Raw genomic sequence first — 26,495 nt, forward strand, 5'->3', positions numbered from 1 at the left:
AAGATGTTGTTTCCTTCAGTGAGCTGAAGGAGCCAATGAGCAACAACTTTCTCTGAGATTTTAAACATGAGTTTGGTAATTGACCTGCAATTATCTAAAACTTTGTGATCTAAGGAGGAAAGATGTTGGCTATTTATGCTGGCTGGAAAGCAGCCAGATAAGCATTGTTACTTTATAACAAAGAGAAGGCACGGGAAGATGACAGGTCAAACCTTTTCAATGAATTTAGGACAGTTAATGTCCTTTGGGCAGGAAGAAAAACATATGTGTGAGAATATATAAAAAAGATTTGTTGTAGAAATCAGTTTAAACTTGGACAACAGACCTGGGTGAGAAACTCGGGCCAGTTGACAGGGTACAGACTTGAACTACAACCTGATACTGTTGATTTCATCATTAAAGAAATGCAGATTTTGTCATAATCATAAGAAGATGACAGAAGACAGCAAACTGAGAAGGAATCTCCTATGGTTTCAAACAAGAACCCTGGACTATGTTTATTATAGTTAATTAGCTAATTAGCAAAATAAGATGTTCTCACACTCATGAGTTGGATGAGCGTGATTAGTAACTCCTTCGTGTGGAGGTAGTGAACGTGGAGATTCATTCTGCACTGTCTTCTGTGGAGACTGATGTGATCACTGATTCAAGGGGAAGAACTGATCTGACTTTTAACTGTGCTATCCTATCCAGAACTAATGAACAAACACTATTAAACCAACGAACTAAGTCACTGATATCTGAAAAAAATGGTTGTGGATACAGTCATAATAGAAAGGAGAGCAGAAAGTCTGGCTGCCCAGTGCTCATTAAAGATATAAAACTAAACAAATTTGTCAAAAATGACAACGTATGCAAAACGTATGCAAATATTATAGATAAACCAAGCGTGAAAACCTTATCCACTGATAGAAGTGTGGCCATAGTTATGTGTGGGCTCAGTAACACTGCACTGAATTAAAAAATGTTAAGGAATTCTGTGGCAGCGCAGTTAGAGAGATCACTGATATGTAAATTAAAGTCACCTACCAAAATTATTTATAAATTTAATATCTCCAGATGAGAGAAGATTCACGCAGCAAAGCATTGCAGGATGTGGGAGGTAAAGGGAGTAAATTACAATACAACATAAACCGACAGTGAGTGGAACACAGTTTAGGTATAAATACGCCTTTTTGGCTCCCCTGTTCAGCTGTAATACTTTCTTAGTGTTGACCTACTGAACTGCGTGCAGCACAATGAAGCTCAGCTGACTGAAACACAGGCTGTTACTGGTGCAGCTCAGTGCTGAGGGTGAACAAGCCTAACTTTCGATTTCGAGTTTATCAGGGAAAACATGGCGTCCGTCTAAAACCTGACTGCAGAAATCGTTTGGTAAATCAAAGCAAAAGAAGAGTAGCAAAAATAGAAGTTAAAGCATAAACGAAGGCTTTCTAAAACGTAAAAAAGTGAAATCAAACCGGAGCTGCTCGACCAAACGCTTCGGTTTACGTGAGGAATCAGACTGCTGTCGGTGTGTAGTTATCTCTGCAGCAGCATGTTGGAAGAAGCAGCACCAGAATGGTTGTCAGAGGAGGTGAAAACAGGAGTAAGTAGAAAGTTTTATGTCTTTTATAGGTTTGGTGGACTGTTGATGTGCGCAGTGCTGCGCTCTTTCTTATTTCGTGGGCTAAATGCGAACATTACAGCTGCGTATTAAGCGGAAGTAATTCTGAATATTGTTTTTTTCCTGTTTTATTCGCAGACAACCATTATTGGCATAGAGTATGATGGTGGGGTCGTGTTGGGGTCTGATTCCCGAGTGTCTGCTGGGTAAGTCGTGCCCGCGCAAATGTGCGCGTTCGCCGTGTGACCGTTTCTGCCTGGATAACAGGTCCTTCTTCCTCCTATTTTAACATATTCACCCTTCAATGTGAATCTCTCCCTTCATCCTCCACACAGAGAGACGGTGGTGAACAGGGTGATGAACAAACTGTCTCCCCTCCATGATAAGATCTACTGTGCTCTGTCAGGATCTGCAGCAGACGCTCAGACCATGGCTGAGATAGTCAACTACCAGCTGGATGTGCACAGGTAAATGCACAAAGTACTGAAAAAAGGCTGATACACTGTGATCCTTTCATAAGTAAGGTTATAATTTAATAGTAAGATTGTAAAACAGAAAAAAGCTTAAAGTCTGATTAAGCTTGTTTGCATCCAGTCCTAACCGTAACCCAGAATGTTGGGATGCTGTGTAAAATCTAAATGAAAAAACATTATGAATGATTCACAAGTCTGATAAACCACTATGTTATTCACTATAGAGTGTATAAAAACATCACACAATTGAAGTGAGGAAGTAAACTATTTAAAAATATATTATCTCATTTCACATTTCTATGGCTGCAGAACATATGAAAAAAACATAGAGCCATGTTTACCACTGTGTAGTTACCCCTCTTATTTTACCAACAGTCTGTAAGCATCTGGCATATGAAGAGAGCACCTGCTGAACTTTTGAGAGAGTAGTATTGTCCCATTCTTCTGTGGTAGAGCATTTTAGCTAGACTGGACTGCATGCAGGTCAGTTCAGCATCCAGACTCTTCTACTACGAGTCACGCTTTTGTTATAGCTTCAGTATGTGGTTCAGCATTGTCTTGCTGAGATATGCAAAGTCTTGCCTGACAAAGATGTGGTCTGCGTGGGAGCATATATTCCTCTAAAATCTGTGTATACGTTTCATCATCAGCTGTGGCTGTAGTGGTTGTAGCTCAGTAGATAGAGCAGGTCAATAAGTAATCGGAAGGTTGGTGGTTCGTTGGTGGTTCCTGTAGTATCAGGTAAATGAGAAGAGGTAGGAGCGTTTGTGCTGGGTTGTTGTTGGGAGGGGGATTAAAAATAATAAAGGATACTCACTGGAGTAATGGTGGGTGTTGTGTGTCTGTGAGTTATGCCTCCAGTTTGATAACACCCACAACCTCTAATAATGGAACAGTTCCTGCCTCCACCAGTCTGCATGGCCAGTATTCTTCAGCAAGATACTAACCCCAAATTGCTCTCCGGTGATTCCATCAGAGTATGAATGTGTATGAACGTTTAAATTGAAAGCACTTAAAGTATAGAAGAAAGTGCTTGTGTGATGGGTGAATGTAGCAAGTTGTATAAAGTGCTTTGAGTGCTCCAGGACAGTAGAAAAGCACTATATACGAATCAGTCCATTACAGTGCCTTTTCAAATGTGCAAGCTGCCAACGCCACAGGCACCATATCATCAGAGGGTCAGACTTTCGAACTAAGCCAGTAATAAGCCAGATGGTCCCTTTCCTAGTCCGCAGGTACCAGTGTCCATGTTTTCCCAAGAGAATTTCAAATTGTGATTCATCTGACCAGAGAGCAGTTTTCAACAATTCCTCAGTCCATTTAAAATGATCCTTGGTCCAGAGAAGATGGCGGCGTTTCTGGCTCATGTTCACATAGGGCTTCTTCTTTGGGTGACAGAGCTTTCACCTGTGTTTCTGGATAGCACTGTGAACTGCCTGCTCAAAGACAGTGATTTTTGGAAGTGTTCCTAAGCCTATGCAGTGACTTTTTAATGACAGAATCATGCCTGTTTTTAATGCAGTGCCACCTGAGGGCCCAAAGATCACAGGTATCCAGTACTGATTTTCAGCCTTGGCCCTTGCACACAGAGATTTCTGCAGACTGACTTTTTTTTGATGATATTATGAACTGTAGCTGATGAGATATTCAAAGTCTTGAATTTTACATTTAGGAAAATTATTTTGAAATTTGTAAAAAATAGTCAGCACTTTTGTTTTTGCTGATTGCTGAACGTATGCCCAACTTTACGTCTGAGTAACTCTGCCTCTAAAACATGTTTTTTGTAGCCAATCAAGTTACTGACTTGTTGCCAGTTTACGTTATTAGCTGTAAAATGTTCCTCTTGCTTTTTCTTTTTAGTACTACTTACTTTTCCAGCCTATTTTTGACCCCATCCCAAACTTTAGCTCATTTTGAATTTGTTACTGCCATCAAATTCAAAATGAGCTAATATTTTTCATTAAACAGTAAACTGGCTTAAACTTTTAGTGTATTTTATAGGTTCTATTGTGAGTAAAATATGACTATGAGATTTTTAAACCATTGCTGTCTGATTGTATTTACATTTTACAATGCACAACAACTTTATTGGAATTGGGGATTTATAAGCTTATTAAAAATTAACAAGTTTAAATCTCTCTCTCAATATTTTTTAACTCTAAATACCTTTAGTTGAGTCACCTACATTCCAGTAAATGTTTTGGAACATTTTTTTTCTGGTTTCTTTATTGTTCAAACTAAAATGGTATTCAGAGTAAAAGTCTAGATATTATTGTGAAAAAAATGATAAATACTAACACTGAGTATACTATTTTCCTAATGAATATCTTCAAACTTTTTATGCTGAATATTTCTTAGAATTTAGCCTATTAGAGCGTGTAAAGGTCTGCCTGAAAAAAGGAAAATAAAATATATCATATTACCACATGTTGGTATTGTGTGTAGGAATCTGTCAGGCTTAATAATGTCAGTGCATCTAAATACATGCAGACACTTGCAAAACACGTGAGACCATACACTGAAACATTTAGAACTAAGATTTGGTAATTATCTAATTAATATTTAGAAACTGTACTTATCCTTCCTTATAATATTGTACATGGGATTTCCAGCTTTGGACCAACAGAGTTCTGTCATCGTCCTGAGTCTTTGACCCAGTATTTTTGTTTTCAATTTGTGATTCAGTCTTATGGAATTAAGAGATGTTCAGGTTCTAGTTCTGTATTACTACTCTGTCTTGAGTTCAGTATTTCTTAGTGCCTCTGGGTATTTTGAGTTCTTGGTTTTTTATGCTAATATCCTTTTTCGTGTCCTGTCCTGTCTCATTGTGTCAACTGTGTCGCCATGTTTGTTTACCTTCTGTGCCCCATGTCTGTCCGGCTCACTGTGTTCTGTGTCCGTTACTGTCTGGTTTTCTTGTCTTGCCAAATTTCTGTCTTTAGTTCTAATCTCTGTTTTTACCAGTTGCTATTCCTATTATCATATCGTGGTTAGTCTGTGTCTTTATCTCCAGGGTCTGTGTGAAGTCCACGTGTCTAAGTCTGGTCTCACTGTGCTTTATTTCCTGTTTTATTTTGATAGTCTTCCGTCTCGTGTATGTAATGGTCAGTTTGCTTTCTCATCAGTCAGATTCTGACAGTATGACTCTGCATACCAGACAGTACAAGCTGTGATGCATTTTCATAAAGTATGTATTATTATGTCTTCTTCTGTCAGTATCGAGGTTGGTGAGGACCCTCAGGTTCGCTCAGCTGCCACTCTGGTGAGGAACATCTCATACAAATACAGAGAGGAGCTGTCAGCACATCTGATTGTTGCCGGCTGGGACAGAAGAAATGGAGGGCAGGTCAGTAATCACATGTTGGTGGTTACAGTTTGAAAGGAACAAATAGAGCCTTTAAAACAAAGGTGTCAAACTCCAGTCCTCCAGGGGCGCTGTCCTGAAACTTTTCCATGTTTCCCTGCTGCAACACATCTGAATAAAATTAGTAGGTCATTAGCAAGACTATAGAACTTGAGTGCATGCTGAGTTACAAAGTCAGCCATTTGATTCATGTTGCAGCAGCTCATAAGTGAATGAACATGGTGCAATACAAGTACTTTTACAAGTACATTTTCCAAACACTTTACTTCACTTTAATTTACTTGAGTAGGGTTAGGAGTTGCCACCTCAGCATGCACTCAAGTTCTATAGAGTCTTGCTAATGACCTACTAATTGTATTCAGGTGTTTTTGCAGCAGGGAGACATGTAAAAGTTTCAGGACACTGGCTCTCGAGGACTGGAGTTTGACACCCCTGCTTTAAAAGATCACTGGGAAAAGTTTCATTAATACATTAATGGTTCAGAAACATCTGCTGCTTGTTGCTAGGAGCTTTGAATAAGATGCCTTAATGAGCCAACACACTTGATGTTATTACAGGTATCATCCATATAAATGACATTGCTTTGTGATATGATCCCTCCTTTACAGGTGTTTGCAACTATGAAAGGGCTCCTGACACGTCAACCGTTTGCAGTCGGCGGCTCCGGCAGCTCGTATGTTTACGGGTTTGTTGATGCTGAGTATCGCAGAGGCATGAACAAGCAGGAGTGCCAGCAGTTTGTTGTCAACAGTAAGATTTTTTCTTTTGTTTTTTTTACAGGGCTTCTGATGATTTGATGCTCAGGGGAAACCAGACAGTTGATGTTTCTTATACTGACAGCTCACAACACCTACTCTATTATGTCATGTTACAGCTAGTAAATATTGTAATAACTTGCATTGTAAAAATAATATTGTGTTGTTCATTTCCCTTTCTCGTAGCTCTTTCTTTGGCAATGAACCGTGATGGCTCCAGCGGCGGCGTGGCTTACATCGTCACCATCGATGAACACGGCACAGAGGAGAAAGTGATTCTAGGAAATCAGTTACCCACCTTCTTTGACCAATAACACATTAGTTGTCCTCACAGAAGCTGTTTTGGCACAACTGTCAATTAACTCAGCCTGTGATGAAACTATTAAGGAGCGGTATATCTTTAATAACAAGTTGCTGCATATCTCACTAATATCCAAAGGTATTTCAAGTTTATATCAACAAACCTTTATGTTAATAAAACCCTGTCTTTACAGTTGATTACATTTTTGTTTCATCAAATGAAATAAAATTGAAAAATAAGTTTTGCATTAAATGATGTTTGATTTCTCTGCAAAATACAAATACATTACACCGCTGCTTTTGTTACTCTTCATCATTAAGGGCAACCTTAGCCTCTTAAACTTACTAAAGATTAATTATTTGAATCTTTTAATGCAATAAATGGGTAATATTTGGAAAATATTCAGAGTCCCTGATGTTCCATAGCTCTACAGGGTTAACACAAGAAGAATCCTTGGTTCAAACCTGAGTGGGAATTTTGTCATGAATGCATCTGGAATAAAAATATGTGCCAAATCAAATATGTGAATCTATCTGCATGTGTTGACCACTTGTAAATAAGGGAGTGGCTGAAACCCCGGATGTTCCTGAAGCCTCAATATAAGTAACAGAGAAATGTTACCATCTTTTATGAGAGGCCTCTGGTCAGAGAAACAATTCTCCAAAAACAAATCACAGATTTTCTTCATTTCACTCGACAGTAAAAATCTTTAAAGGCTGCTTTATGGTCTAAGGAAACATTAACCTTTGTAACATTCAGTGTCTCATACACTGAATGTTACAGTTGCAAGTTTAATCCAGGACAATGTCGGTTGTTAGTTTGCATGTGCAGTAAAAAAAAGAAAAAAAAGAACTTCATATAAGGGATATTAAGAAACCGTCCTGCACTGTCCTGCTTCAGTTGGTGTTGCTTTCTGCATTTTGGATTTAAGGGAAACTCCTCATCCTGTGAGAAAATGAAACTGAAAGTACATAAACCTAAAACTGTGGTCCTGCGACACAGCAGGTCATTTGAGGACGAGTGTTGCCGAAAAATGGCAGCGATCACAGCAACAACAATGCGCCAAGTCGTTGATTTTACTTTATCACTTTCTGTCGACCTTTTGTTGTTTTACGCGTCAGGATTTGCGGTGTTTCACAGCGTCTTTGGACACTTTACGCGTCTCTGGCTCTGTGCGGCTCTCCGCTGGTTGGCTCTTATCGGCGTCTGCCTGCTCACACTCGGGGTTCCCAAAGCGCTGCTGATTCGGTTTATAACTGCGCACAGTCTGCTCCCCGCGGTGTTTGAGACCGGGACCAACGCGCTTTACAGAGAGGAGAGCGAGTGCGGCCAGTTGGGAGATGTGCGCTGCTGGCTTATGTTCAGCGGAGCTTCGCTCGCTGCTGCGCTGTTTTGGGAGATCACCATCCCGGACACCGAGGAAGAGGCCGAAGGTAAAGAGCAGAAACAGAAGTCGAGAGAACTTTTCATGAGAGTCGTCCGACTGTTCAGACCAGACTATCCCCTGCTGTTTGGAGGACTTGTGTTCCTGTCGTTGGCTGTCATCTGTAAGTATACTGTGATACTTCATCTCTAACAAAGGTGATGCTAAGATAATAAGACTGATGGGTCTGAACACAGAAAAGAATGTTGTGGCTGTAGCTCAGGTGGAAGAGCGGATCAGCCACTAACCAGAAGGTCGGTGGTTCGATCCCAGGCTGCTCCAGTCTGCATGCCAAATATCCTTGGGCAAGATACTAACTCCATGTTGCTCTCCGATGCATCCATCGGAGAATGAATGTTAGATACTTAAGCTTAGAAGTGCTTGTGTGATTGAATGAATGATACATGATTTACCAATGTTAAACACTAGGAAACTTTATTATTGTACATATTTTAAAATAGTATGGTCAATATGGGAGATGTTATCCTCTGAAGAGCTACGATTCTGTTTTTGGAACTAAATTTATTCTGATAACAATGATGGTGGTTTATTTTATTTGGGATTTTTATTTGTGCATCTCTTCTCAGGTGAGATGTTCATCCCTTTCTACACTGGGAGAGTCATTGACATCCTTGGAAGTAATTACCAGGAGAATGACTTCCTGTCTGCTCTCCTCTTCATGGGCCTTTACTCTCTGGGAGGGTAAGAGGCAGACAGTGTATTTTCTTCAGGTTTATTCTGTCAATCAAATGTAATATATAACTGACTTTTCCCCCCAATTTATTGATGGTTTGATTAGTTCTGTCAGTGCTGGCTGCAGAGGGGGTCTTTTAATTTGTGCCATCAGCTCCTACACATGCAGAATCAAAGTTAAGCTGTTCGGGGCTTTGACTCAACAGGAAATCGGATTCTTTGAGACCATAAAGACAGGTAAGGCTGTCATGTGCGCACAAAGGACAGAATAAGTAAAGAAGAAATTAAAATGACGAGGCCAAGGAGGGACAGAATGACTTCAGTAAAGGCTTTTATTAATTTTCCATGCAGGTGAAATCACATCCAGGTTGTCTAAAGACACTAACCTGATGGGAAGAACAGTGTGTCTGAATGCCAACGTGCTGCTGAGGACTTTCCTTAAAACACTGGGCATAATCTCTCTAATGTTGAACCTCTCATGGAAGCTCACATTCCTGGTACTGATGGAGACTCCCATCACTGGCCTCTTACAGAACATGTATGACACACACTACCAGGTAAAAGCAGGTTTAAAGAGACAATAAACTGATACCGAATCCACATAGTCATAAGTGTGTGATGCCATGGACGTAACCTTAATTAAAATAAAACAAATGTGAGTGATTTACAAAGGTTTACAGTAAATTTGTTTCCTTCTCCTTTATGCTTTCCTCAGAGGTTGACCCTGGCTATGCAGGACTCCATGGCTTTAGCAAATGAATCTGCAAATGAGGTAGTGTCTGGAATCCGAGTAGTACGAAGCTTTAACACAGAAAAGCATGAAATCTGCCGCTATGGTGACCGCTTGATGGTCACACACACCATCAAAACTCGCCGGGACACTGTTAGGGCTGTTTACCTGCTTGCACGAAGGGTAAGATGTTTGTCTTTTGTGTCTTTTAGAGAACAGGGTGTGTTTGTACAAATTGTTGTGTATTGCCGTATTCAGCAGCATTGGTGTGTGTGTCTATACAGCTGACAGGGTTGGCCATGCAGGTCTTTGTGTTATACTATGGACGGCTTTTCATCCAGAAGGGACAGATGACCACAGGGAACCTGGTTTCCTTCATCCTCTATCACTCAGATCTTGGAGACAACATCAGGGTATCCCATAATGCTTTCTGTTATGTTATCATTCAGGACTTGTGATTACAAACTTTCAGGTGAATTAGCCTGCAGCATCAAAATTGAAGTTTCTGAGCTCCAAAAATTCCAAAATCACAAAATAACTGGAGACAATTTTTTGCTGGAACATAAAACCTAAATGCTGCCTCACCAGGTTTTTAACTCATCCTCAGCACAGGCAGAAGAACGGTGTCAGATGACTGACAAAGTGTTGATGGTTCAAAGCTTTTACACCATTTTTCACTATTTTAAGTATTTGATTGCAAAATATTATATCATATGCAATATTGAACATACATGCATCTCTGTTATTATTATTAAGTGATCCATTTACCAAAGACTGTCATCTCTCAGACGCTCACCTTCATCTTTGGTGACATGCTGAACTCAGTGGGGGCTGCTAGGAAAGTGTTCGAATACCTGGACCGAAAGGCTCTGGTCAGCACAGACGGCAAACTCCAACCTGATCAGCTGAGAGGACACATCAGGTTCAAGAGTCTCAACTTCACCTATCCTGCAAACCCCAACAAAACAGTGCTGCAGGTGAGAATGCAATACAGGCGGGTTGGTTAATGTGGGTGTGATTGTCCTATCCATTTATTCTGTTAGAATAACCACATTTATAACGTGTTTCAGGACTTTTCATTGGAGCTGAAGCCTGGTCAGATGATGGCACTGGTGGGTCCATCTGGAGAAGGAAAAAGTACCTGCGTGAGTCTGCTGGAGCGTTTCTACGAGCCTGAGCAGGGAGAAATCCTGCTGGATGAAGAACCGCTAAAATCCTATGATCACCAGTTCCTCCACAAGAAGGTGATTCATCATGAATCCTGATGCTTTTTGAAAGCTTCCGTCTCCTGTCTGTTTTTAAAATGTCTATTTATTCAAATATACTAAAACACATGATTTTTAGATCATTATATTAATAATCTGTCTCCGTAAGAAAGTTGTCTCATTCTACATGTATAATGTGCTATGTGTGTTTAACAGATCTCTGTGGTGAACCAGGAGCCTGTGCTCTTCTCTGGCACCATCAGACAAAACATTGAATACGGGCTTAAAGGCTGCTCATTGGATGAAATCAAGGACGCAGCAATGAAAGCCAACGCCCACGACTTCATCATGCAGCTTGAGAAAGGCTACGATACAGGTACAGGGTTTAAACTTCCTCTCAGGCTGTTTTTCATGGCTGCATGCAGACCTGCTTTGCATGAAGTTCTTCATCACTGGGACATCAGCACATTGTAGATTCACTCTGTATTATAAGATATGAATATGTTTGCATTAAAACTTAATCTGTGACTTTATGTCCGTTTCTCAGAGGTGGGTGAAGGTGGAGGTCAGTTAGCTAAAAGTGAGAGGCAGCGCATCGCCATCGCTCGGGCTCTCGTCAGACGGCCTCAGGTCCTCATTCTGGATGAAATCACCAGCTCTCTGGATACTGAGAATGAAAATAAAGTATGTTGCACATTTGAAGGTCTCGCCAGCAGCCAGAAGCTTCTAGGTTTACGTTTCAAAGATGGACTCAAAAATTGAAAGTTTAATGTGCTTTTAACCCCTACATGATGAATAGTCAACTAAACTCAAACACTTATGACTACATGTTGTAACTTTAATACTACAAAAGTCACAAACAGTCTTCAGTCTTCTGCAAGCGACTAAATCAGAGAGCATTTTGATTATCTGCTCATTGGTCTTGCATGTTTGAAAGAAACCCATCATAAACATGTATTTATTTCATAACAAAACATTTATTTAACAGAACATGCTGTGAAATATTCTTATTTTTCTGTTATATTAACTAATGTTATAAAAATTAATTTCTTTTAAAATGTCCTACTAATAGGAAATGTTTTTTGTTGTTTGTTGTCTGTGCTTTCAAATAGAAAAGATAATTCACGAGGTTTATAACTAATAATATATTTTCTCCTTCTGCCTCTGCACAGATTCAGCAGTCCCTCGCTAGCATCCCCAACCAGACCCTCCTGGTGATCGCTCACAGGCTGAAGACCATCGAGAACGCAGATCAGATCGTTGTTGTAAGTGGTGGAAAAGTTGAAGAGCGAGGGACTCACAGGGAGCTGATGGACATGAAGGGAAGCTACTACAAACTGAAAGAGGAGCTCTTCACTGAAGGAAACTAACCACAGTGAGAAACCACTGAGTCTGTGCTGAAGCTCGATGTCCTGAGATCTTTGTCTGTAAAACTCTGCTGCAAACAGATGTGTGAGAACGAGCCGGAGGTTATGTAAATATTGAATATATGGTGTTTTGTATATATTTGGTAATAAACCTTTGATTAAATTATACATATGTTTGATTTTTTTCTTAAATATGTATCTTCATGATATAATCTTGTTCCATTTCCTGGCTTTTGATAAAGGTGAATAAATGTTTAACACATCAAACGTATGAAGCCATAAACCTTCATTTATCGTTAATCAGAGAGATCAAAGGTTACTTTATTTCCCTCCAAAAACATCATAGAAAATTAATCACAGACTCATCTAAATGTGCTGGATTGTTTTCCCATATTTACTTAAAAAAAACTTTCACTGGACATTTAATGGCTTCGGCCATTTGATAAATTTTTCCCAATGAAGGAAAAACTGAGATGGTCACATTTTCAAAATGCCACAAAATCGGTGCAGCTGAAATTAAAATAATAGTAACCTGTTACTTTACTGTGACGGGAAAAACAATTAAAAAATAATAAGTAATTGTACTAAACACCCAAATTACATTAATACTCATGCTTGTAGTAATCTAAAGGTTTCTGTGATTACATATCGGTGCCTCTTCTGTTCATCGCGTCTCTGGTATCTCTGCTTTTGAAGGATCTAACTGCATTTTTTGCCCAGAATGAAAATGAAAGAATTTTAGATACATGCCATCAAATCTAAGCGAGGGTTGGGTTTTATTGTTCGAGCTGATGGAAACTCCCCGAGTGTCAGAGCTGTTTTTACTGGCAGGGAAGTTTCTGGAAAGTTGCCTGATGCCATAAACACAAAACACAGCAAAACACCCCCCCTATCGACAAAGATCAGGCTCACCTGAACCAACCTGTCGCCATTTGGTCATCAGTCTGTGAATCCACAAAATGGCGGCTGAGGTCAGGTGACTCAAACGGGGTCAGCATTTGTTTCTTTTGATCATTAATGAACTTTAAAACTTAACCAGCGCTGTGACTTTAAAGTTTTATGAACATGTTGTATTTGTACTGCAGCCCACAGCTAAATGTGTTCTGAAACCTTGTTAACACTGCATTTATAAAAGATGACATGAAAACTCAAACGATGGAAACATCACTGCTGTGTCTGCTAACGACAGGACATTTAAAACAAGTTTAATCATCTTCATTTTTAGCTCGTTTTGGTGCCATATTTTCCCCTAACATTAGATTAACTTATTTTCATTAGCGTGGAGGTTAATATTCTTGTTCAGGAGTGACATTTGGTCTTTTATTTTCACCTAAAACTCCGCGTCACAGTCCATCTGAAAACAAAGACTTTTCTTCGATGGTTAAACTCTGATAGTTTGGAGTTCCCAGGTTTCTGCTGCAGGTGTGACTCATTGCTAAACTTGGCTGTTTCCCATCCACAATCCTGCACCGCCTGCAGGTTAGGAAGGCAGGAGGGCACAAACTCCCATCCGCCATCTTAGGCCGACACTGAACACTGAGTCACAAAATGGCTGACGAGTGCAAATAAAGTTAGACACTCGGTAAAATGACAGACGATTCCCCACATAGCGTTGGCATAAAATCAAAGGGTTGTGTGTTTGGTGGAGACTCAATGTGCACCTATACATATGTTTATGTACTGTATACACACGTGTGTGTTTCTGTGTGTGTTTGCGCCTCGAAGCTTTTGCCTAATCACGTCAGCACCACATCGCTGCACCACACCGCCGAGGTGGAAAGTCCCCGCTCTTCATGCTTTCACTTTCTTTTTATTTGATAATGCTTTTTATTCTGTGCCAAACTTATCCAAACCACAGACACGCCCAAAGTCTTGTGACCAAAAACATTATGTCTGCGAGTCTCTTTTTTAAAAACAATACATACACCAACAAATTATTATCGACACTAAATTGAACGATATCGATCATGTAGCTGCAGAGGATCGCTCTAAAGGTAGAAATTTCCTCCTGGTGTTTATGTGGATGTTACTTTGGCACGCACCACCCGCTGAAACACTGCTGCAGACCGAGTGTAACAGGTTTTATTTTTGCTTTGTGCTATGAAGGCTGACGAGGTTTAATCTGACACGGACAATGATGTCACTTTTCTGGAAGATGCATCTAAGAGAAATATAAAAACTGTCATGTTAAAATGTGCACTAACAGCAGGCCCCTCCACGCATCGAAAATGTGAACTGAAGCACAAACTCACAGATCCCAGTCTGAGCAAGGAGTCAGATCCACAGAGGGTCAACCTGCAACCCACCCAGACCCAAAGCCTCCATCGCCAATGTCCAGACACAGCAGGACACCTGCAGAGCTCCTGTCTCCACCCATGCCCTGATGCTTCACAGCTGCACATTTTTGCATATTCTTAATTATAATCATTATTCCAAGTGAATCTGTTTGTCTATTCCAGTACAAAAACACCAATCAATCATTTATCCAACTAAACTGATCGTGTAGTTACAGAGCTTCGTTCTGCAGGAAAATATTGTGTTTGCAGGAACTGGTGCATTGGTTTGGCAACAATAACAGACAGCTATCAGGCGCCATTTATGATCCTGGTGATTGATTTTATTATAATGAATAGAAAAAAAATGTTTGAAAATCACATTTAACAGACATAGTTTGATGAACCCAAACTGAGTTTGACGTTTGGTGGATTTGTCACCTGACAGGTTGTATTTGTGTTTGATTCTATATTTGATATTATTTAATCCAGTCTGCAGGCCAAACAACTAAAACTGAACTACATGGATGTTTTTCTGTGTTGACTCTGCTGAGTCATCCTCACAGACTGGACTCAGTATAACATTACACTCACTTCTCTCTAAATCAAATGCATCAAATCAGCCGATGCAGCACGACACGCAACAGAATGACACCAATGCAGCTTTATGTCATCACATGTTGCTTGAAACATGAGAACTTGAGTTTGAACAAAGCAGAAATGAGCAGAAAAGGATTAGAAGAGACTTGAGGAGCGTGCTGCTGTATTAAACCTGAAAAACTTCACTGATCTTAGAGAAATAAAATGATTCTTGACAATTATTTTGATCTACAGTTTTTCCTGCAGTAATAACAGCTGCATATCTTCACTGTGGGGTATTTTATATTGTTTTACTGTCAGGTAAACCTCCCCCAGTCTTCTGTGAATCCCCCAAATTCCCCAGATGATCGCAGGAGTTGCAACATTTAAGGCAGGACATTTGTAAGATTACAGTCGAGAAGTCGTTTCCCAGCTTGATAGCAATGAAATCTCCAATCAAATACATGCTGTGTCATGCGGTCAGCTGGGGGAAGTCCCAGCAAAAATACTGAAGCACTGATCTGAGATCTGCTGTTGAGTCCAGAGAAAAAAACAGAACACATGACCTGGATCTGTGATACAGGCAGAGTAAGAGCGCCGCGCCTGGCTGTATCTGGCACTTTACCAGCAGCCATGTGACTTACTGTAAGTCAGTTTGGTAAAGTTCGGGACTCTCAGAGAGCTCAGCACTGAGAGGACTGACTGCAGATGACTGACATCTAGTGAGAGAAAAACAGCTGAACATGGAAAACAAACTGCTCTGACTCATAAACCACAACAAGTGGTTATAAGCAGCGCTGCCACGCTTCTCACACCCGTCAAGGCTCTTTGTTATAAGATTTATTTTTCCCACGCGTGGGAAATTTCTTATTGTGTTATGATCAGTGACAACAGTGTGTGAATCCACAGCAGCTCACAGAAACCCAACAAAACCAGATCAAACTGTGGCAACAGACAGAGAAAGCAACTTTTCCTGCTTATAACTATAATGTGATTTATGTGCGTGACTCACTTTACATATAGTTAAGCTCTCTATATGTCAGCAGCTCTACAGATAGACCCTCATTATGTTCTTGGACTCTGCGAGAGGCCTGACACAGAAGCTTTATTCAAAGGTCACACGAGGACAGGCAGACGCTCAGGATGTCGGGGCTGGTGGGAGGATTTACTTAAAAATAGAGCTGTGATAAAGAGCATTAGAAGACCAGCAGACCCCCAAAGTGCTGATCTGCAGAACTTTCACCAGAAAACCGAACACGTGACTTCCTGTAATTCAGCTGCTCAGCTGCACTCTGTCACTCTGGCTGGGTTATATCTGGGCAAAATATTAAAATAATAGATATTTAGTTTCCCACTGAAAATATTGTATTAACACTGTTGTATTACTCAAACTCACACTTCTATTTGAAATTCTTACCAAACTGCCCAGAAACACCAGATAAAGACAAACTGGGACACCTGTGGACCAGTTAGATTGAGCTCATCTGGTTTTTATGCCAGTTCACTGGAACTGATTCCAAAATCCACAGACTCCCGTTTTAAACGTTCTTCAAATTATTTCGTAACAAAAAATTTGCATTATAATAAACAGGATGCTGTTTTTAGTAGCAAATATTCTTATTCCAGCTTTTTATTATTACAAATAGATTCAACAATTTCTCTCCAACATTCCCGACCAGATCATTTTGGTGAGATCACAGGCTGAAGACCATCGAAACGCAGATCAGGTTGTTGCAGTTGGGAGCTGATGGACGTGAAGGGAAGCTACTGCAAACTGAAGCTTTTCTCTGAAAGAAACTCGCCACAGTAACAAACTGCTGAGTCTCTGCTGAGATCATTGTTCTGCACAACTGTGCAGCATAAAGCTGTGTGAGAATGCACTGGAGCTTATGTGAATATTTAATAAATGTTGTTTTGTATTTACTGCAATTACAGGTGAATAAATGATTGACACACATACAGGAAACACCATAAACCTTAATTTATGATCAGAGAGACCAAAGGTTGCTTTATTGGTACTTTATATCCCAAATAAAGATTAATAAACAGCATCAGAGATGAATCTAAACGTGTTATGGAATTATGTTTTATGCTTTGTGTCCCACATTTATTTAAAATAAAACCTTAAATACATTCACAGGACATTTAAATGACCTCGCAGTGAGAACAATGGATTTGGCTGAAAGGTGATCCTGTTTCTTTTACTGAAGTAAAAACCGATGGTGCCACTAAATGGGTGTGACTGTAGTTTGATGCAATGAATCAAAAAACGAAAGAAACTGATGAATGCCTTCACATCTAATGGAAAGTCCCTGACTATCAATGCTGTTTGTTTTTGGAAAACTACCAGATCTCCTCCTTCAAACAGCACAACACCAACTCCCTCTGTCGACAAACATCAGCCTCAGTTTGACGAACACGTGTCGCCATTTTGTCACCGCTCCACAGAACGTCACCTTAGGTCACAGCCGGACATCAGTCAGTGTTTGTTTCTACTGAACGTTAATAAACTTTTATCATCTATAAAGTTTAGCCAGCGTTGAAGACTTTATGAATGTGGTCTTCACAGCTAAAGACAAGCTTCTGAACAACACAGGTATATTTAATATATACCTGTAGACGGGTTTTGCTGCATTATTTTTCCCCAAAACTTTGGAGCCACTTATTCTCATTCGCTGAAGTGTAATAGTACTTAAACTCTGACAGCTGCCAGGGTTTTGGGCAGCATGACTCATTATTATATTTGGCTGCTTCCCATCAGGAGTCGCGTACCGCCTGCGGGTTACGAAGACAGGCGGGCACAAAATTACAGACCGCCATCTTAGATTGACAATCAACACACATCCAGTCACAAAATGGCCGACAACCATGTAAAGAATGATAGATACCTAGACTGATGACCACAAAAGAAAAGAGTCGTGTTTATACTCAAACCTGTGTGTAAATATTTTAACGTACGTGTTTTTGTGTGTATGTCTTCGTATGTACGTTTGTTTGCGTCTCGAAGCTTTTGCCTAATCACTGTAGCGCCATATCACCACACTTCAGAGGCGGGAACTCCCCGCTCTTCATGCTTTCACTTTCCTTTTTGTGTAATGCTTTTCATTCAGCGCCAAAACTGACCAAACTAAAAACACGCCCAAAGTCTTGTAACTGAAAACATGACGTTTGTGATTCTCTGTCACAGTTTGTGTTTTGTTTTTGTTTTTTTGCAGTGTTTTACATCAAACAGCCACATAATTAATATCACTAAAGTGAATAATACTGATAATCTGATTTCAGAGCTTTGTTCTGCAGGTAAATATTTCCTGCTGGCGTTTATGCAGATGTTTCTTCGCCACGTTTCACCCACCGAAACGCTGCTGCAGACCGAGTGGAACAGGTTTTTACTCTGTGCTATGAAGGCCCGATGTCTAATGACAAACACTGACATCATAAATTTTACTGAAATTTCTCAGAAAATCATGATGAAATATGAAAACACTCATGTTAAAATTTATGCACCTCCCCAATGGCAGCGTCCTCCACTGAACCCAGCACACTTCAAAGAAACGGACCTGATGGCGTTCACCCGACTCTCAAACTCACAGATCCCAGTCTGATCTGATGGATCAAGGTCAGATCATCTGAAGCCCACTGTGTAAACTCCAGGACCCAAAGGATCAAATGCCAACGTCCAAACACAGCATGACACCCTCCACGGGTCCTGTTTCCATCCTCGATGGTTCACAGCTGGACCGTGTTTGGATCTGTTAGGATGTGAGGATCCTAACACGGAGGATTTAAACTTCAAGTCACCAAGTGTGTGCTACACCATTTTCAGTCTTTAAAGTATTTCCTACCATGATATCGTTCATTTATTCTCCAACAACTTTTCATAGTTTTCACAGGGTCGTGGAAAGTTCTTGCTTAATGCCCAAAGTGTCAATGCAGACAGAGCAGAGTAATTTCCTTTGGGCTAAAAATGACTGAAAGCCATGTTTGATGATATTTAAGCATTTTTAGAATATCAGTCACAGATAAAGACGAATCATTTTATTGTCATTGTGTCTTCATACAATAAGATTTTATTTTGCAGGTCTCAGCACAGAAAAGATGAGACACTAAGCTCGCCCTTTTACATGCACATAAACACGCACACCTGGACATACACACAAAAAAGAAAGACTCTATATAAAGCAGCGCTATCAAACTCCACCATGTGTGCGGGTCTGCAGAATAAACATGAGCAAGAAGTGGATTTCACAGCTCTGGGGAAGAAGCTGTCTCTCAGTCTGGTGGTGTATAAAGAGTCCATTTCCAGGGTGGGTGGGGTCTGCAGCGATACATGTGGCCTATTTTTGGATCCGTCCAGCGAGTCCAGCTGTTAAAGTTGACTTTGAACAATCCCCAGTGCTGTTCTCACCACCTGGGCCAAATTCTTTCTGTCTCGTGGTGCAGCTGCTGTACACTTTCATACTAAGACAGAGGATGCTTTCTGTTGTTGCTCTGTAGAAGTTCAAAAGCAGCTCAGAAAGTCTGGCCTGTTTTAGCTTCTTGAGGAAGAAGAGCCTCTGTTGGGTTTACTTAGCAGTTTGGTTTGATTCGGCAGCCTTTAACCAGGAAACAATGGAGTCAAAAATTAAATCAGCTGTGCAACAGAAAAACAACATTTTTGGATCTTTTGTATATTTTATATTTTTAATATCCAAAAAAACTCTGGTTGCTTATCTCTGAACCTTCACGGCCCGTGTAGGATAAAGAAAATACTGACTTCACAGACTGGTTTCAGCATGCATTACACTCACTTCTCTCGCAACTGAAACTAATAAAGCAGTCGATGCAGCACAAAATGACACCAGTGCAGCTTCATCATCACGTGTTGTTTGAAACATGAGATCATGAGTTTGAACAGAGTAGAAATAAATGGAAAAGGACTGGATAGAATAATCAGGAGGAGCATGGCGCCATATAAACTTCACTGATCTTAGAGAATAAGGTGATTCTTGACAGTTATGTTGATCTGTGTTTTTTCCTGCAGTAATAACAGCTGCATATCTTCACTGTGGGGTATTTTTATTGTTTTATTGTCAGGTAAACCCCCCCGGTCTTCTGTGAATCCCCTAATTTCCCCTGGGTATCGCGGCCATTGCAACATTTACTGCAGGAAGTTCGTAAGGTTACAGTTGAGAATTCGTTTCAAAGCTTAATGTTAATGAAACAATATCCAGTCAAACACGGTCAGCTGAGGGAAATCTGGGAAAAAATACTAAAGCGCTGATCACCAGAGAGGAAAAAATACCAAACAGAAACTGATCGTCCGTCAGCAAAATAAAACCCATGACCTGGATCTGTGACAAAGCCTTTAAGGCAGAGTAAGAGCGCCGCGCCTGGCTGTGTCCGGACCTTTACCAGCAGACATGTGATTTTCAGTAAAAGCTGTGAGCCTGGCAGTTTGGTAAAGTTCGGGACTTTCAGGAGGCTCGACGCTGAGAGAACTCACTGTGCACGACTGTCATCTAGTGAGAGAAAAACAGAGCTGAAAATGGAGAATAAACAGCGATGACTCATAAACCACAAGAGGTGGTTATAGGCAGTGCTGCCATGCTTCACATGCCTTTGAAGGGTTTGTGTTGGTATGTTATGTGAGGATCAACAGGAAACCAAAATCATGTGAGTGACAGGAGTGTTTGAAGCCACAGCGGCTCACAGAAACCCAACAAAGCAGCTCAGATAGGAGGCAGCAAGTTACAGAGAGCAGCTCCTCCAGTTAATGAAAACACTGCTGTAATTTATTTTCAGTGCATGAGTCACTTTATATGTTCAAACTCTATATTTCAGCAGGTCTACAGATAAAAACTCCATGATTTTGTTTGACTCTTGAAGCCTCGACACAGAAGCTTTATTCAGAGGTCACATGAGGACAGCCAGACTCTCAGTGTGTCTGGAGTTCAGCAGCCTGGTGGGAGGATGATGTCATTTACTTAAAATAGAGTCGGGATGAAGAGCATTCAAAGACCAACAGCACCCCGAGTGCCGATCTCCAGTATTTCACCAGAAAACCGACCACGTGATTTCCTGTAATTCTGGCACAGCCGCTGGGTTGGTGTTGGCAAAAGATCTGACTGATAGACTTCGACTGTCCCAAGTGGGAGGAAATAAACCTGAATTAAATGCTGTGAATGTTGTACTGACACTAATACTCTGGTCCTGGAACTGGTGTTGCTCAGACTGCAAAGCAGTTTGGTTTGATGTCAGGACACAGTAACAGTGTGTGAAATGTTATCTCATTAAAACTGTTGTCGTTACTGGTTACTGGAGGAGCAATAGCACCTCATTTGTTGATCCGAGACATTTTTCAAAACAAGACAACCACCTGATTTCCTGTAATTCAGCTGATCGGGAGAACCATCAGCTGCACTCTGACTGGGTTTGGTGTTGACAAAATGTTTGTACGTAGATCTCGAGTGCCCCCCTGTGGGATCAAATAATAGTGAATAAAATGACACTAACACTCAGGTGTTGTTCAAACCAACGGCTTTTAAATTAAAACCAAACTACTTGAACAACTTCAGGAGCTTAAAAATGAAGCTGACATAAAGTGTGCAAAACTATTGTTTCTATATAGTGCAGCAGATCATGTAACATTACAGGGAACTCATTCACAGGTGGATACGAGTACCAGAGTGAATCCACCATCTGACTGGGGCCTTTCTGTGTGGAATCAGCATGTTCTCGCCTGTTTGTGTGGGATCTCTGTGGGTACTTCGGCTTCTTCCCACAGTCCAAAGACATTCAGTTAGCTAGGCGCTAACTGATGATTCTAAATTGCCCATAGGTTTGAATGGTTCTGTGTCTCTCTGTGTTAGACCTGCAACAGACTGGTAACTTGTCCAGGGTGTACCTCACTTCTTGCCCTTTAGCTGATGTAAGATACCAACAAAGTCAGAATAAGTTTTTAAGTAATATATTTGACCTCCTTATAGTCAAAAGCATGGATATCCAGAATGAAACCTCTACATTTTTATCTAGTGGTTGAAAGTCTGTAGTAAAGCATCTGTTTCCTAAGATGGAAATTAATCTGAAAATGTAAAAATTAAAACAGCTGCTAGGATTTTTCAAATTACTGGAACAAACAAAATTGTGGACATGTATCTGCTTTTGAATGATTATTTCAATTATCTACTTAATTTAGTGCAACATGTTACTGGCCCCTCACGTAACATCACATGATGTATTCTAACTTTGTTCATCTCAGTTCCAGTAAAACTGAGGTTCTTGTGTTTGGCCCTGACAGTTTCTTCTACGGAGGTCAGTCAGTACATCGGTCCTCTCACCAGTAACATCAAATTACCTGCTAAGCACCTTGGTACCATCTGTGGTCTTGGATCTCACATCTCAAAGCTCATCCAGCCTTGTTTCCTTCACCTCAAAAATAAATCAAACCTTTACTGTCAGTTTTAAATTCTTGGGGGTAACTGTGACCGAGGACCTGTCCTGGGGCAACCATATCACCTCAGTTGTACGGAAGGCCCAACAGCGCCTCTACTACCTGAGGAGACTGCGGAGCGCACACATTCCCAGATCTCTGATGTTGAACTTCTACAACTGTGCCATCAGCAGCGTTCTGACGTATGGATTTCTAGTGTGGTTCCCCAGCTGCACCAAGGCCGATCAGCAAGCACTCCAGCGGGTGGTGAAAGAAGCTGGCAGAATTATTGGAACAAGTCTGCCAGAGATCAGTAATATCTTCCCCACTCGCTGTCTGAGGAGGGTGCACAGTATCCTGCGGGACCAACATCACCCTGCGCGCCACCTTTTCCATCTGCTGCCCTCAGGGAGAAGGTACAGGTCTATACAGGCCAGAACATCCAGACTGGCCAACAGCCTGTATCCACAGGCTGTGAGGCTCCTGAACTCTCTGCCCCCCTCTCACGGACAATAACCATATCCAACTTCTTAATAGCAATGAACTGGTCTGCATTGGTGCATCATATCTTTATTCTCTTCTCCCTCCTGCCCCCCCCCTCTTTCTTAAATAGATAACTATCATATCTGATATCATATCTCACAGTACAATAATATTGAATGGGTTGCATTGTTGTATTTTGTCATGTTTCTCAGGTCTTTGTCTGAATTTCTACGAACATTATTGCTAAGGATTGTCTTATTGCATTGGAGTCACACTGGGTTAAATATGTACACTTGGGTTTTAAGGGGTATTTATTATTTTTTTTATTTTTTATTTTTTTTGGGTTGTATGGAAGCCCCAAACGCAATTTCATTGTTCTTGACAATGACAATAAATAAATAAATACTTAAATACTTAAAGTTAATCACCTGAAACTTTTAATTCACCCTTTAATTTTCTCCTGCCTTGATTATTGTTACTCACTTTTCAATTCAATTCAATTCAAATTCTTTATTGTCCCAAAATAGAAATTAGTTTCACATCTCTCAGTCCTACATAGTTTATCGTCTCAAAGAATCACAGCATCGAGGCCCCTAAAAAAACTAGCCGACACACCTATTCTTGCATCACTTCATCTTCCAGTGAAATTCAGCGTCCACTTTAAAATCCTGCTAATTTGCAAAGCTCTACATGGACAAGCCCTCTTTATATTGCAGAGGACTTATCACTGCAGCTGGCCTCTCTGATTCCCCAACCAGGGTCTACTAACTGTCCTGCTGATTTTAAAAACAGAAGCAATTGTGGTTTTAAGGTTGTGGTGCCCAAACTACGGAACAACTTTCCTCAACCTACCTGGTCGGCTGAGTCTGTGGTTAGTGTTAAATGACTGCTGAAAATACATTTTTACAGGTAAGCCTTCCCATAATCTTTTCACCTTTATTTTGGGCCATAGATTACAACAATTTGCATGTATGGAAGTTAAGAGGATGAATAACAGCCTGTTTACAATCTTGAGGGACGGATGATAATCAGTGAACTGTTGTTACTGTAAACACACACGGCCCAACATTACAGAAAACTTTGAGTAAAAAACATGGATCAAACATCAGGAATATTTATGTTATCAACCGCAGTAAGGATGATATCAATATTAGCTGAGACATGGGACGGGATGAGAAACAGAAGGATTTATGTAGCTTTGATATTATTAATTTTTCCAATAAAAACAAAAAGTTTTCAGTCTTCATTATGCTGAACGGCTGTGGCATTTTTGGATTCTCTCTACTATTACAATCGCCTGAGAGGAATAAGCAGCCCTTGAATCTTTCAAATGTGATGTTAAAAGAAAATAGAAGTTCCTCTAAATGAATGAGGTGGAGCTGTGTTGTTTTCCATAAATGCTCCACTATCAGCTTTGCTGTGGTTCAAGCTGCGAATCTTTGTGTTTATCCACGAAGCGTAATTGTTAAAAGCAGCATTTCTCATTTTAAAAAGAGCTTTTCTGTGTAAAACAGACAAACCCTAATATTAACAGAATCTACAATAATGTAAAATATTTACATGAGAAAAAGGAGAAGCAAATTTATCAGCAGTAAGGTGATTAAAAATCACATGTGGAACACAGAAAATCCAAATTAAGAGACAATAAAAAAAGCATGATGAGAATAAAATGTCCACAGAATAAAGAGAAAAATAACCCAGAGTAATAAGAGGATCTGAAACATGTCCTTTGTTATGTATAGGGCCAGCACACGTTGGGTCAGCTTTAAAGATTACATCAGTGTGAGGACCTTTCCAACATATTTATCTAACGTTCATCTATGTGAATGTTAAAATCTCCAACAATAAGCAGTCTTGACGGGATCAATGTGGAAGACAAAGAGTCACAAAAATCCTTCAATAAGGAGGTACATGGACCAGGTGGATGGTAAATAACAACCGTAAAACAGATTATTTCTTCCATCTTTAAAGATCTTAGACTCAAATGAAAAGGTTTTGGAGCTCACAGCACATAAAGCTGCAGCCAGGCACCACATCCTGAAGAATATGAGCTGAAGAATAGAAGAGAGTTTCACAAGGGAAGTGTGTGTTAGCCAGAAACAGGAAATCCATCTCCTTGGACACACTATAATCATTCAGAATGAAATTGAGGAGGCCCCGAGGCAGACCCAGGACACGCTGGAGAGATTATATCTCTCGGCTGGCCTGGGAACGCCTTGGTATTCCCCCGGATAAGCTGGAGGAGGTGGTTGGGGAGAGGGAGGTCTGGGCCTCTTTGCTTAGGCTGCTGCCCCCGCGACCCGGCCTCGGATGAAGCGGATGAAGATGGATGGATGGATGGAAGATGAAATTCTTATTTGAGTTCCTGAGAGGAGATGAGCTGGGATCTTCACTGATGACAGCTGGGCAAAGAACACGAATCACCGTGCACATAAAACTCATCGGTGGGGAGACCACAAGACCTGCAGAAGTTTTCCTTCTGTGCTGATCAAAGTTTGACTGAGGTAAGTGCACTTGGGACAGAACGCCTTTCGTTGCAGGTCGATTTTATAACTGTATGATCAAATGTCTTGAACACTGAGGTGAAGAGAGGCGCAAAGCTAACAACTGATCACTGCCTGGTGGTGACTTGGATCAGGTGGTGGGGGAGGATGGAGAGGCCTGGTGTACCCAAACATATAGTGAGGGTGTTTGGGGAGAATCTGACAGCATTTCAAAGGAGGCTGAAGATATTGAGTCCAAGTGGACTGTGTTTCACACCCCACTGCCAAAGCAGCTACAGAGAGCTGAGGCGGGTGATGGGCGCCTGTCTGGTCAGTAATTCCAAAAACCAGATGGTGACCATCAGAGGTGAAGGGAGCTATTAAGGTGAATTATATTTATCTTATCAGGCTCGGTTGTGTTCTACTGTGAATAAAATATTTATTTATGAGGCATTTTATTTAAATTTTACACAGTGAACCAGCTTTTGAAACTTGTTGCTTCCACCCTCACACATGGTCACAAGTTCTGAATAGTGACTATAGGTCACTGAGAGGCCACCTGATATAAGTGGCAGAAATGAACCCCCTGAGAAGGATGGCTGGGCGACAGAGTGAGGAGCTTGGTCATTCATGGAGGCCTCAGAATATCTTATTCACAGTATAAACTACATACAGCACTTTGTAAAGCACACAAACGCTGATGATTCTCCCATTTACACAGAAATACTGTACATGAAAGCAGGACACGACCCAAACACAGCCTGAGGCACAGCTGCTCCTATTTGAATAGAAGTATGTTGAACAATACCCACGTATAGTACCAATACAACATATTAATTGCATTTCATTCTTCTCCTTCTTTTTTTTTGAATCCCGCCAGGGGGCACTCGTGTTCAAATCTTTTGGCAAGAACAGTCCCACCAGTGTACTGTTGACACATCACCAGGCCAAATAATTTACATGAAATCAAAGGGTAATCTGGCTTTATGGTGAAAATGAGTAGGCTGGTCATTTAATGCGTTTCCCACCCTTTCTTTTAAGTAAACGTATCTCCCAATTACAAACAAACACATACACACAATGAGGTTCCAGTGTCTTGACTTAAAAACAGGCGCCAAAACAAACTGTTCTCGTTTTTTTTTATCTGTGCTGTTTTTATTTGTTAAAAAAATGTAACTATATAGGATAAAATTAAACTTAAAATGTTTCACACATTTATTTTAAATTCAGAGTTACACAAAAATTATTTACACATGTAGCATATTTGTAGCGTTCATGCACCTATAACACCTTATAAAACCACCGTATCAGTTTTACTTCATGATATTAAACTAATTTATCCATAAAGGTTC

The 26,495-nt window shown here is 40.5% G+C and overlaps 2 protein-coding genes across 2 annotated transcripts; both read left to right on the forward strand.

Annotated features, from left to right (window-relative positions):
• The first annotated feature begins 1,232 nt into the window (after positions 1-1,232).
• Positions 1,233-7,019, forward strand: psmb9a (proteasome 20S subunit beta 9a). Its single transcript, XM_082522195.1, has 6 exons — positions 1,233-1,588; positions 1,745-1,812; positions 1,942-2,073; positions 5,296-5,425; positions 6,052-6,193; positions 6,385-7,019. Exons 1-6 carry the CDS (start codon positions 1,538-1,540, stop codon positions 6,510-6,512), a joined length of 651 nt encoding a protein of 216 aa, XP_082378321.1. The 5' UTR covers positions 1,233-1,537; the 3' UTR covers positions 6,513-7,019.
• A 433-nt stretch (positions 7,020-7,452) lies between these two features.
• On the forward strand, positions 7,453-12,085 carry tap2a (transporter associated with antigen processing, subunit type a). The gene is made up of 11 exons (XM_082522107.1): positions 7,453-8,046; positions 8,510-8,624; positions 8,722-8,852; positions 8,967-9,172; positions 9,331-9,528; positions 9,630-9,758; positions 10,134-10,322; positions 10,416-10,589; positions 10,767-10,926; positions 11,098-11,234; positions 11,723-12,085. Exons 1-11 carry the CDS (start codon positions 7,455-7,457, stop codon positions 11,918-11,920), a joined length of 2,229 nt encoding a protein of 742 aa, XP_082378233.1. The 5' UTR covers positions 7,453-7,454; the 3' UTR covers positions 11,921-12,085.
• Positions 12,086-26,495: the final 14,410 nt, after the last annotated feature.

This window comes from Aulonocara stuartgranti (genome assembly GCF_965226115.1).
Source record: "Aulonocara stuartgranti genome assembly, chromosome: 22".
Taxonomy (NCBI): Eukaryota; Metazoa; Chordata; class Actinopteri; order Cichliformes; family Cichlidae; genus Aulonocara; species Aulonocara stuartgranti.

Excerpts from the sequence above, each read along its gene's own strand:
- psmb9a (XM_082522195.1), top strand. The coding sequence starts at position 1,538 with ATGTTGGAAGAAGCAGCACCAGAATGGTTGTCAGAGGAGGTGAAAACA. Across the intron at positions 1,589-1,744 it reads CAGAGGAGGTGAAAACAGGA|ACAACCATTATTGGCATAGA; the intron begins GTAAGTAGAAAG and ends TTTTATTCGCAG. Across the intron at positions 6,194-6,384 it reads CCAGCAGTTTGTTGTCAACA|CTCTTTCTTTGGCAATGAAC; the intron begins GTAAGATTTTTT and ends CCTTTCTCGTAG.
- tap2a (XM_082522107.1), top strand. The coding sequence starts at position 7,455 with ATGAAACTGAAAGTACATAAACCTAAAACTGTGGTCCTGCGACACAGC. Across the intron at positions 8,853-8,966 it reads CTTTGAGACCATAAAGACAG|GTGAAATCACATCCAGGTTG; the intron begins GTAAGGCTGTCA and ends TTTTCCATGCAG. Across the intron at positions 10,323-10,415 it reads CCAACAAAACAGTGCTGCAG|GACTTTTCATTGGAGCTGAA; the intron begins GTGAGAATGCAA and ends AACGTGTTTCAG.